This window comes from Barbatula barbatula (genome assembly GCF_947034865.1).
Source record: "Barbatula barbatula genome assembly, chromosome: 14".
Lineage (NCBI taxonomy): Eukaryota > Metazoa > Chordata > Actinopteri > Cypriniformes > Nemacheilidae > Barbatula > Barbatula barbatula.
This window is the reverse complement of record NC_136777.1, coordinates 8,537,855-8,551,077: the sequence shown is the minus strand read 5'-3', so window position 1 is coordinate 8,551,077 and position 13,223 is coordinate 8,537,855. Positions and strand designations below refer to the sequence as shown.

Below are 13,223 nucleotides of genomic sequence, written 5' to 3'. Positions count from 1 at the left end.
GTACAAACAGCAGTTTACATAGAGCGTGCTGTTGTGTCATCGTGCTGCAGAGAGGCAGCGATACGCGGTGAGTTATGCCGGCCTCGTCGCTTGATGTCAACCAGGCTAAAGACAGGATGAAGGCGGACTCTGAATCCCTCTGACTGTGGCATCATCCGTTCATTCAGTCAAATCTGCCCATTGTCAACATGGCAGAGCAATGGACCGCAGTGCCCACTTCTAACATGGCGGCGCTGAACCGGGCTCGATCATTGACTGTTATTTTCTTAATTGTCAGCGGTTGCGTGATCGGCTGCGCGGACGGGAAAGACGTGTCGGACGAGACTGTCATCATCGGTATCCGACTCGAGGACACGGACGAGGTGTCTTTTATGGACAGAGGTTATTTGCGCGTCAGCGAGCGATCTCGTGTCAGGTTAAGGGTCTACGGGCAAAATATTAACAACGAGACGTGGTCCAAACTCGCTTTCACGGAACACGAGCGCTCGAGTGACAGCGGCGCACCTGCGGAGAGTTTCGGGGACGCACCTGCACCTCGTCCCTGTGGCATCCGATCCTCGGACATCATCATTCTTCCCAACATGGAAGTGAGTCGAAAGACTTCTGGGATTATCGAATTGGAGGTGAAACCGCTGCGAAAAACAGAAACGAGTAAATTATATTACCTGTGCATCGCCACGCCTGCACCTGTCTCGCCTGGCGCGCTGGACTTGTGGTCAGAAAGTACGTGGGTTTATCACGACGGGCACGACACGAAAGTCGTCGTGGTGGAGGAGAAAAAGTTTCTGCTGCCTTTCTGGCTGCAGGTGATTTTTATTGCCATGTTGCTGTGTTTGTCAGGTATGTTCAGCGGGCTGAATCTGGGTCTGATGGCGTTGGATCCCATGGAGCTCCGGATAGTCCAGAACTGCGGCACGGAGAAAGAGAAAAATTACGCTAAGAAAATTGAACCAGTTCGCAGCCAAGGAAACTACCTGCTTTGCTCTTTACTTTTGGGAAACGTTTTGGTCAATACCACTTTGACTATACTGCTTGATGACATTGCTGGTTCAGGTTTTATTGCTGTGGTGGTGTCCACTATAGGAATTGTGATATTTGGAGAAATTGTGCCCCAAGCTATTTGCTCCAGGCATGGGCTCGCTGTAGGTGCAAACACAATATTCCTCACAAAGTTTTTCATGATTCTTACTTTTCCTGCATCTTTTCCCGTCAGTAAACTCTTGGACCATGTCCTGGGTCAGGAGATAGGCACCGTGTACAACAGGGAGAAACTTCTGGAGATGCTCCGAGTGACGGATCCGTATAATGATTTGGTTAAGGAGGAGCTGAACATCATCCAGGGCGCTCTGGAGCTCAGGACTAAAACCGTAGAGGATGTCATGACACCTCTGCGAGACTGCTTCATGATCGCCAGCGATGCCATCTTGGACTTTAACACCATGTCTGAGATCATGGAGAGCGGCTACACGCGCATACCAGTGTACGAGGGGGAGAAATGTCATATTGTGGACCTGTTGTTTGTGAAGGACTTGGCCTTTGTGGATCCAGATGACTGCACTCCATTGAAAACCATCACCAAGTTCTACAGTCACCCTCTGCATTTTGTCTTTAATGACACCAAGCTGGATGCCATGCTCGAGGAGTTTAAGAAAGGTAAAGTTGAATGCAGCCAACCCTGTTCCTGGATGGCTACCTTTCTGCAGATCTCAGTTCCAGCCCTGCTCCAACAAACCTGTCTCTCATTTGCTAGTAATCCTGAAGATCTTGATTAGCTGGTTCAGGTCGGTTTGATTGAAACTTTTCAGTAAGGTAGCCCTCCAGGAGCAGTACTTGCTTGTCCCCACAGTTACAAAAACCCTTCAGGTTCATGAATGCTCTAAATAATTTATACAAAACAGAGAATTGCTTGCAGTATTTAGCTTTCAATGCTCAGGATAGCATTTTATAATGTCTGGACAAGTGATAAAACAATTGTTTACAGGAGCGGAGTTCGTGACAGGTCCATATTCGCTCATATATGTGTGTATTCAGCAAATTCAGGTTTAGATAAAATCCGAGTTTATGTTTTATGATATCACAGCCCATAAAGCTGTTTTATGATCACCGGCTAGATTTTCATGCCTAAGGAATCACTCCTTCAGCAGGCTGGACTACAGACAAATCAGTCTGGCTTGCAGTTTTCATTCTCTCTTCCTGAGCTGTCAGAACTTGACGTCTTAAAGCAAAGGCTGTGTAATATTGCTCTGACAGAAATATGAGTTACTCTCAGCAAGTTATGTCATTACGTGTTTTGGAAAAATGCTCAATATGTGTATTTAAATGTTATAAATGCTTGACGTTAGCTCACAATAATCTACCCCACTAGATGAATTAGATGAATTAGTTTAGGTTCGAGAGTGCAGTTGTCAAACTGGGCTGTCACTCTGTCGGGGATGCATACCACAGTAGGACCGAAGCCCAACATTCCACAAATTGTGCCTAAACAGGAAATGGACTTAAACCGATTTGGGCAACAATTGAGGTATGTGTTGTACAGTGTCAAGTTTGACTCCATCAACAAAGCCTATCTTGGATGCCCCCACATCTCCTGTGTTAAGAACTCTATATATTACCCACATCAGCCCTTTCTCTCTCTCTGTCTTTGTTGTGACTCGGCATACCTTTCGAAGCATGTTTACTCAACTCAAAATTAGTGATATTTTGTTATGAGGACAGCAAGCTTGTCGCACAACGTGTCACAGGGCAAGTGGTCATTTAGCTGGATTCTAATGGATTCTGTATTTATTCCTTGGGAGTTCTTTTTCTTTCCTTTTTGTTAATTTTTGATTCCGATATTTTAATGTTGCATTAATTGTAACATTTCATACTCTGAAGAATTTGATTTCAATGTTGCTTTTTAGCCTTGGCTTCCTCTTCTCTTTAAAATCGACTCTTGCTGGGAATGAGAGGCATTTGTGTTCAAAATGTTGTAGGGTTGGAATGTGTAATCCTGTAAGAGGGGTCAGGAATTCACAGGGTTAATCGATGTTTATGTTGATAAAACAAGGCGCATTTCACAGAGCTCATCGTAAATCGAGTTATAAACATGAAGATGAAAGCTTTACATCAATACAGAATAAAAAGAATTAAATAAAAATACACATTCAAATTGTTGCTGTCTCCCCCACCCACGTCCAAGTTTTACAAGTAAGGCTAAACACTAAGAGATGGTTTACTGGAAAAGGATTATCTTAGGCCAAGACCTGGGGCCTCATTTATAAAACGTGTACGCATAGCTAAAAAACACGGCAATGTTCATATTTATAAAAAACGGTCTTTGATGTGAAAAAGTGCTTAGTGCCACGGCTGCGTCTGAGCAGACGTACGCACATTTGCTTGTCTGAGTGAAACTAAAGCACATGCGCACACATTGCCAAGAAAGCGCCGACATCAGTTTCACTTACTGCATGCGGTACCACTGCTCCATCTATCCGTTTTAAATGATCTCCAAATCCAGCTGTTCCACCGTTTATAACATTCATGACTCAAATTCAGCGAACAAACAACAAAGCTGAACTTTGTGAACATAGTGCTCTCTCTCTCTCTCTCCTGCACAAGGGTCAAAGTGACTTGTGCGCATGCTCCTTCTCCCGCTTTCCATGGTTGATGCGTGGGCGTGCCGCAAGCTTTTCCGGGAGTATTGTCCAATAAGGGACTTAGAAAAGTTGTTACATAACGATGTTTTATGTTCTATAAAAACTTTCCGAAACCTGTACAAACACTGGGGGAGTGTATCTAGCACAGAAATACTACGTAATGCGTCCAACTCGTTTTTTGACAAGTCGACCATGTTAAGCATGTTTAACATTGTAAAGAAGTTAGAATGTATTACACACCGTTGCAACACCCCTTTAAACTGTTAGCTGCGTGCAATTTCACAATCATTTGTGATGTTATAGATATCACATCTCTGCTAGAGAGGCGTACATGCGTTTTCTGTGTGTACGTTCACTCTATGAATCACATATGTAGAAATGATCGTGATATCAAATTTTGTACGGTTTCACTCTACAGTCTAACATAATCATGTAAATAGTAGTGAACCAAAATGCATCTTAGTAATGATGGCTTTAATCAGACCAAAACTTTGTGTGATGCACCAAAAGTTACTCTAACAATTGTTCCATTTTATCTGACAATAAATCTCTAGTGTCATTAAAGTCTAGACTAGTTAATAAAAGCATGAGTTCATGTTTAGTCTGTTATGAAGTTTAAATGTCTTTACTTTTTGACACTGTACCTAGACCTACCCCCTGTCCCCTGGGCTCAATTGAGGGCGCGATAATATACTGGGTCTTTGGGCTTTTTGTTTCTGGGTGTCCCCTGCAATGACAGTGAGCTTCAGGAGGTGCTCTGTAATGCAAATGTCATCTGAAAACCACCGTTTTCCGTACGCTTTATGCATTATAAGTGCTGTTTTTTCTTTAACGTGAAATAACAGTTTGTATACGTTTATTTATATCCCGTTATACCATTTATGACACTGTGAGGCATGCCATAGTGGAAAGAAGCCTGAATTTACTGCTAACCATAGCCTATAATAATATTTCACCCTGGAAAAAGGCAAATGAAAAGTTATAGTTCACCCAAAAACTAAAATTGTATCCTCATTTACTAACACTCTTGTCATTATAAACCCGTATGACTTTCTTTCTTCAGCAGAACACAAGAGAATATATTTTGAAGAATGTTGTTAACTGGCCCCCATTGACTTGCATTGGTTTTGTGTCCATACAATAGAAGTGACTGGGGGCCAGTGCCGTTCTGTTACCTACTTTCTTCAAAACAACTTTCTTTTTTCCACAGAACACAAAAGTCAAACAGGTCTGAACTGACTTGAATGAATTTTTGGGTGAATATCACTTTAAGACTATTGCAAGTCTATGCCTTGGGAACCCAGAGTTCTTTTTCTATTTAAAAATGGACCAGATAAGAAAAGAAGCAATGCCTTGATAAGTGCCTGCAACGTTTGTAGGATGTTCCAGTTTGGCTTCACAGGCGTGCCACCCACAGTCCCATTGACTATTTATAGAGAAATTCCATTGTGGAAAATATCTATGGAAAAACCTAATTCCATAAATAAAGTGGGAATGGACAGATCGTGACTGTATGTGTCATCTAGAATGCATGTGTTTATTCAGAGTGTTCTTGGTTCTGTTTACTTAAGTCCAAATGTTTAATGTTGACCGTTCTGGAAAGGATTCCATTAATAATAATTTTTTTCTGGCTGTAGATAAGAAAATCATTTTTGTAAAGCATCTCGAATATGAAAGGAAAATGATTTATTGACGGACACCTGAAGTCGTATTTCTTATGCCTTGGGAACTGGGGGAGAATTTTAGGCTCCCAGATAGCACATGTACGTCTTTAAGATGTCTGCTAATGATCTGGAGATCTGGAAAACCTCTGCTGTGTAAAACGACTGCTAAACGTCTTCGTAAGAGCTGTTGTACATCCATTCTAAATCATACACATCTTACAGATGTCTTGCTAAAGGTATATGTGACATCTGACAGCAGACATCTCATAGATGTAGGGCAGATGAGCAAACCGCATCTGCCAGATGTCTTGCAGATATCAAATAGATGTCTGCCAGATGTAAGTGTGCTATCAGGGCAATATGTCCGCGTGTGTATATATCAATTTCAACATTTACTCACTAGAACTTGAGCTAGAAGGACAGAATGACAACATTATGCGTTAAGATACACTTAGATATCTCCTTGAAACAAGAAGGTCATTTTTTTTTCTTCTGCTGTCTTTGTGACACTGTGTGAGTGTTTCTTGGAAGCTCAGAAAAATGGGTATATAGGACATGTGTATAACACCTTCTTGTGTTCTGTACGGTTGTAACTGGACCGATAAACGATTAAGTCATTTTTTTTATTTAGTCCATGTGTTGAGTAGTGGGTGTCAAACTCTCTTAAAATCAGATGGGGTGAGAGATGTGGGCTGGCACAGAAAGAGCTGTGACAAAGAGGAACTGTTAAAGCGATTTTTATTTACGAAATAATCCCAGTTTCCCACTGTTTTAAAAGTCTGACATGCTTGGTTTAAATGGAAACAGACGTATATTTCCTCAGGCAGTTGTGCTCCGTGATCGCAGCAGGCATGAACGGTCTGAGCACGGGATAAACTGAGGTAAAGTCAGTCAGTCATTAACTCTGCTCTCTCTCTGCTGGCCTGTAGAAATGTAAGAAACATCTTTCTCATTGCTTTAACTGGCATTTGCCAATATTGCTGAAAAAGGATTACATGGACACCCTACATAATAGATTGCTACAGTGTCACACCGGTGAGAGCATCGCCCAAGTCGAATGGAAACTTCATTTCGTATCTAATATTAGCTCTGGCTCTGGAAAATTCCTTTTAAATGATCACTAGCTGAGAAACAGGAAAATAATTTTCTTTAACGTTTTGGTTGACAGTGCTGGGCAGGAATTTTTTAAGCAGCTTATCGAGGAGGTCCTGGGAAAACAGATGTGGAACCATGAGAGATTTGCTAAGAAAACGCGACAGACTGTTGTCTGACTGACAAGTCTTGTTAGAACTGTTTTTTTTCTGGTTGCAATTATCCAATACTGACTCTTTCGTAGTCGTAGATGACTTTAGATGGATGATTTTAGTAAGCGTGCGTGGCATATTTTATCCATAAACCAACAGAATTGAAATTCGAGGGAATTCGTGCATTCATGGTCGTAGGGTGTCTGGAAGGACCACCATGTTTCATGTTAAGAAAGATACATCGCAGAACTTCACAGAAAGCTTTTTTTACAGAATCCTTTATAGATATATCATCAATAACCCAAATTTGGACAAATTTGTATGATTTTGAGTGTGAATTCCCACGAATTACATAGATTTTCTCTTATTTATGGTGTAACTGTATATCACCCATATGGTTTTTTTTGGGCCGTGGCAGGTAAATCCCATCTGGCCATTGTCCAAAGAGTGAATAATGAAGGGGAGGGCGATCCCTTCTATGAAGTTCTGGGCATCGTCACACTAGAGGACGTCATCGAAGAAATCATCAAATCTGAGATTCTAGATGAGACCGATTTGTACAGTGAGTAACTACTCATTTAAACTCGTTTCTCACATATTTACATTTTGCAGTTCACATCAAAACATCAATCCTAATGTTGTCCGTTTATTCCCAATGCAAGCTGACAATAAGACAAAGAAGAGGATCGCTCACAGAGAGAGGAAACAAGACTTCTCAGCTTTCAAGCCCACTGATAATGAGTTGAGGATGAAAATATCACCACAGCTTCTGCTGGCCACGCTTCGTTTTTTGGCAACCGGTACTGAACGTACAGCAACTACATGTGTTTTTTCCCCAATTCCCAAGAATTCAGCGAAGCTTATAAAGAATTTCTGTGCCTTATTTCTTCCCACCAGAAGTGGAGCCTTTTGGTCCAGCTCAGATGTCTGAGAAGATCCTCCTGCGTCTGCTGAAACATCCTAACGTCATCCAGGAGCTCAAGTACGACGACAAGAACAAGAAAATGTCAGAGCACTACCTCTTTCACCGTAACAAGCCTGTGGAATACTTCATCCTCATCTTGCAGGTCTGGGCCTCCTCCAGCCATATTTCATTTTTATGAGTGTGAGTTTTGATGGTTAGAGACGTAACTGTGAATGCCAAGCCATCTTTTTTTGGCCTACAGGGTAAAGTGGAAGTAGAGGCTGGAAAGGAAGGAATAAAGTTTGAAGCTGGTGCCTTCTCATATTATGGAGTTCTGTCTCTAACATCCTCACCAGGTCTGAACGATGGATCGTCGCACTCATTACACACATATTTGAATGGATGTTTAATCTACATTTAATAATTAATTTTAATGTACAGTTCTCTTCTAAAGGTGTGGTAAAATCTTAACTGCGTTTCTTACAGTATGATTCATTTCTCAGTCATAAATTACTCTTTCTAACAAATCAAGCATGATGGATGTTTCTCTATGGATTTATTAAAACATTTCCTTGGGGATGTGGAAGTTCTTTAACTCTTAAATCAATCATTAAAATGACAGTGCACATTATGCAAATTATTCTTGAGGAATGTAAATCATATTTTCCTCCTCATGATATCCTTCTGTCCTCCTTTCTCTATCTTTCACTGTCTTACTCTTGCTCTCTAGTTCCTCTCTCACTGTCCCGAACCTTTGTTGTGAGCAGGGCAGAATCTCTGGCAGGATCTCCAGGTATTGCACATGATCCTCACATTGAAAAGATCTTTATAGCATCCCATCTATGAGTAAAAAACGTGACCTTCTCATTAGAAAACCCATTAGGTTAATTTTCAAATAAATATAAGAATTTGAATCAAGACACAAATGACTTCTTAAAATGACAATTTGTGAATGTAGCCATAGAAACAGATCTTAGATGGCATCTTTGTGCTTGGGACTTTTATTAAATTGTGATATTTTTCAACTGTTGTGAACAGTTAAAACAGACAAGAAGACAAAAAAAATCAATACTACAATAACTTTAGATGCAAATTATGCATGAATTTATGAAACATTACATTATACAATGCGGAACATATCAGTAGCTAATCTTCATTCTGTTATCAGGAAACTTTGAATTCATACATTTTTTGAATGCATAAGATGATGATATAATGTTCATTAATGGCTTTTTAATGAAAGTTATTATAAAAATTCCCCAAATTTTTTTATGAGTCTGCTAATCACTCTGGTTTTGATTTATTAATCTTTTCAATGATGTGTCATTTAAGACATAAATCTTACACAACGTTGCAAATAAACATAATAATGGAAATAGTAATAATAGTTTTATATATGGCCTTTGATGTAGTTTTCTCTCTAAATTCGGTGTTGTGTACATACTGAAGTTTTCTATGTAAATTTGATCAAATCCACACAGTTAGACATCTGACCCCAGGATTATATACATTCCAGTGAAATAACTGTTGCACCGCTTCCCCACGGACACCCTTTGAACTCTTTCTTTAAGAAGTCTAATCTTGTTTTTATTAAAAACACTTCACCACACATTACGTGTGAGTCATTAAACAGATGTTCTAATAATAATTATGTCATGTTTCTAACAAAGTTTGGAGAAAGTGTGTGAAAAGAGAGCAAAATATTTACCAGATTAATATATAATAAAATAATAACAGTTCTAAGCGGTTCACCGCTATTATTATCACAATGGTAAATGCTCAAAGTCAGTTTCTTGCTCTTTCAGCTGTTATACATAATTTTACAATTTGCTTACAGACGTCACAAATTTGGATTGCGAATAAAAAAATATGGAATTCAACAAAGATAAACATTCCAAAACACAGTTATCAAAAAAAGTGTATCTAAAATGAATGAAACACAGACAAGAATCTTTACCAGTTTGTTTACACCAAACTGTGTCCAGCTGCTGACCACTGACCAGTGTGTCCCCCTTTATTTACATTACAGAAAATAAGTCACCTCCACGACCATTTGGACTCAACCACTCGGACTCCCTAAACAGGAGTGACCGGATGGAGGCGATCACACCCACGCTGGGCAGCAGCAACAACCAACTCAACTCCTTCCTGCAGGTCTATGTGCCAGACTACTCTGTGAGAGCCACATCGGACCTGATTTACATCAAGGTCTGAATGTTACTGACATTATTCCTTTAATTTTGAACACAAGCGGTTTTATTTGAATCTTTTTTGAAGTTTGTGACAGATTGTCAATTTTGTGACTATAGTAGGGCTTGAAAGAGAAAGTTCACTCATTATTTATTCAACCTCCTGTTGTTAAAAATGTGTATATGACTCTTTCTTCTGTGGAACACAAAATAAGATATTTTGAGAAATGTCTTGGTGGTTGTGTGTCCTTACAGTGGAACTCAATGGGTGCCAGTGTGGTTTGGTTACCAACATTGTCCAAAATATCTACTTGTGTGTTGTGCATAAAAAAAGACATACAGGTTTGAAATGACACAAGGATAAATAAATGAACAAATTTTCTTTTTTGGGTGATCTATACCTTAAAACAACCTTTTAAAATGTGTTAACTGTGCAGGAATTCCCGACTTCAAATCCCAACCATATTTGTAATGCTACTATGCTTAAATTTACTAGATAAAATACTTTTTCAAAAGATCATTTATCTCTTCCCTCCATCTATCAGGTGACCCGCCAACAATATCAGAACGCCCTGATGGCGTCCCGCATGGACAAGACGCCCCAGTCCACCGACAGCGAGTTCACAAAGATCGAGTTGACCTTCACCGAACATCAGGATGGACCGCTGGACGAGTCGTCAACTCTTTTGATCCAGCAACAGAGCTCCAACAATTCACACAAACCCAACCACACTGCCCTCCACGACGGGGCTATTTAACCACCCTCGGGCAGTGTGAGGGACCAGAAACGAGGGAGAGAGATGGTGAGAGATCGTGCACTGTCTGTTAACCTCTCCTTTTGCACGTAGTCAGCGAGAGGCATTTTTGTACACTGGGCAGCTTCACTTTGACGCCATGGCGATTTCAAGGGGATCGGAACGGACGCGAAGACTACACAATGTGAAGGACTGTGTATTCCACAATGCATGCACTAATGACCTTAACATGTTTCGTAGGCAGCGGATCAGTCAGGGACCACATCATTTTGCTCACTCATCTACGGACGGAGGCATCACCCTCAGGCTGCCCGTCACTCTTGGCCAACATCCGGGAGATACGGGGGCTGTGGCTACAGCACACTTGAAGTACACGCTCTGTCTCACACACTTTCACTTTCTGTTCAAAGAGAGCTGCGAAGTAACGAAGACCCACATGACAACTCGACCAGACAAAGCAAGGACAAATAAATAACTGTGCCTTTAGACAGAGCTGAGGTACTCTCTGATTGGTCAACAATGGAGATATGGAGGCCTCTGAGGGCCCGGGCGACGCTGGAAGCCTGAGAAGATGCGACCATAGAAAAGATAGCAGAAGAGAGGAGACTTCCAACGCAAGCAAACACTGAACATTTTCAATAGAAGCATATGACGCCAGAGAAAGCAGTAGTCAGGATGCATATCAGACGACCAGAACTGAAAGGCCTCATGACCAAAGACATTTGACATTGGGCATAAAATTGTGGTTCACTGTGGATCTTTAGACATAACAGATCTTTTAGAGGTAACTAATCTAAGCTATTGAGTATGGGAACTCCACAGCAGCTTCGGACACGAAATGCATAAGTAGACGAAACCGCCTTTGTCTGAATTGTGCCAAATGATACCGTTTTCTACAGCAATTTCTTCTGCCCAGGTTCATCCACGTCAAGGGTTTGTGTGTCTCATACATGTGCAGATATGCTACGTACAGCATTTGCAGTACAAAGAAATCAAATGTGTTTACATATGACGGCCTTCTTCATCTATATGAATATAGAGATTTTTTTACTTCGATCCTGATTGTGCCGAGGTATGGCGTCACCTATTTTAAGGTGAATAGAGTTTCGCGACTGGTTCCATTTTTTTTTGTACGTCGGACCACTCTTTTATTAACAATGTTTTGATTTCCAGTGCTTTTGTTGTAATCACATAACTCTTAATTTTTAATATGAAACATTTTGTAAAACGTCACAACTACCTTGCTTCAGATTTTAGAGAGACGCATTCTGAAGGCTCTAAACATTTCAGGAACTTGCATTTTAACTTTTATTTTCAGACTCCATAACCTCATGTGTATTATTTTTATTAGAAGAAAAAAGCTATCCAATTGGGATTGTGTCATTTGATTTTAAGAGGTACGTGAATCGAACAAACAGGAAAAAGGAAAACAATTCACCATTGTTGTATTTATTTTGGTTTTGTCATAATTTACATTTTTGCTCTTGATACAAAGGGGAACGATTCTCTGGCTTGTATTTAGTATCGGCTGGGTAACTTTGGCTTTGTGACTTCATGTTCAAAGGGTGTTTTTTTCAGAACCCACTGTTTTGGTCAGTATGACAAGCCTACTGGATATCAGGACATTCAAGTCTGAAGTATTTATGTAGCAACCTCTCAGTGCAATAGGGACACAGCTATGCAGGGACAATCATCACCATAATAATGTGCTTACGCAGGATACTACAGCAGAAAATACACTTAACAGAGTTTATTAAAAGAGGCTGAGAGGTGATGTAGAGAGTCCAGTAGATTAACATTATGCAGTGATAGAGCTTGAGGTGTTGAATGTGCACTAACAAATGGATCTATACACATTCCTGTTCTTATGTTACATGTTTTATTCCAGTTCTTTTAAAGCTGTGCTAAAGAGGAACACCCTTCGTTTTCCTTAAAGGGATAGTTCACCCAAAATGAAAATTGTTTCATAATTCACTTACCCTCTTGTCATTCCAAACCTGCATGACTTTCTTCTGCAGAAATAAACATGCCCATCCACTTCCATTGTAAAACCACTGAGACATTTCTCAACATGTTCTCAGAAGGAAGGGTCATACAGGTTTTGGTGAATAAATGTTGACAATATGTTTATTTTTGGAAGAGTGGTCTCTTTAAAGCATTCACTGGTGTCCTACAAATTTGACAGTGTTTCAATGTTGGATTGCTTGCCTTAGAAGAGAGGACACGTCTTCAAAAATGTGGTGCTCTAACATGCGGTTTGAGTCTATCATACACTGCTGCTATTTTCAATCTTGAATGTGTATAGAGATACTGTACAGTCATAGATCGGAGAGGACTATTGTATGCTTACAGTCTATAAACAAGACAATACTATATCAGATTTAAACATATATATATATATATATATATATATATATAATGCAGATGGAAATTGCTGTAATAAAAACTATGTTTGACAACTTTATGGCTGTCTGCATTTGTGATTGTTTTTGAGCTATTACAGGTGGAAACTAAGTCATAATACTGGTAATCTCATTGCCTGTGTGATACTTTATCACTAGTTGGAAACTTAATATAGAGTCGCTGTCCTGCTGAAACCACGGATGTCCAAATTGAAAAACACTACTTTTTATTAAATATGGACACAATGACAAACCTTTTTTGAAAATATTGATTGGATAAAGTGTGACTAATAATTATTATTTATAGCAAAATAAAAATCACAAAATACGAAGATACAAAATTGAAGGACAGCTCCCAAATGCAGGTTTTAGGAGGAAAAAGCAGCTGCAAGTGAATGACCTCAAGGGGGAGCTGCAAACCAGCGATTTG

The 13,223-nt window shown here is 40.0% G+C and overlaps 1 protein-coding gene across 3 annotated transcripts; it reads left to right on the top strand.

Annotated features, from left to right (window-relative positions):
• cnnm2a (cyclin and CBS domain divalent metal cation transport mediator 2a) lies at nucleotides 1-12,711 on the top strand. 3 transcript variants are annotated; one of them, XM_079472349.1, is made up of 9 exons: nucleotides 3-723; nucleotides 841-1,653; nucleotides 6,962-7,105; nucleotides 7,206-7,343; nucleotides 7,441-7,610; nucleotides 7,710-7,803; nucleotides 8,178-8,240; nucleotides 9,477-9,655; nucleotides 10,182-12,711. In XM_079472349.1, the coding sequence occupies exons 1-9, from the start codon at nucleotides 189-191 to the stop codon at nucleotides 10,392-10,394; spliced, it is 2,349 nt and encodes a 782-aa protein (XP_079328475.1). In that variant the 5' UTR covers nucleotides 3-188; the 3' UTR covers nucleotides 10,395-12,711. The 3 variants fall into 3 exon arrangements, with proteins under 3 accessions (XP_079328473.1, XP_079328475.1, XP_079328474.1); XM_079472347.1 differs by having other exon boundaries at nucleotides 1-1,653; XM_079472348.1 differs by lacking the exon at nucleotides 8,178-8,240 and having other exon boundaries at nucleotides 7-1,653; nucleotides 10,182-10,525.
• Nucleotides 12,712-13,223: the final 512 nt, after the last annotated feature.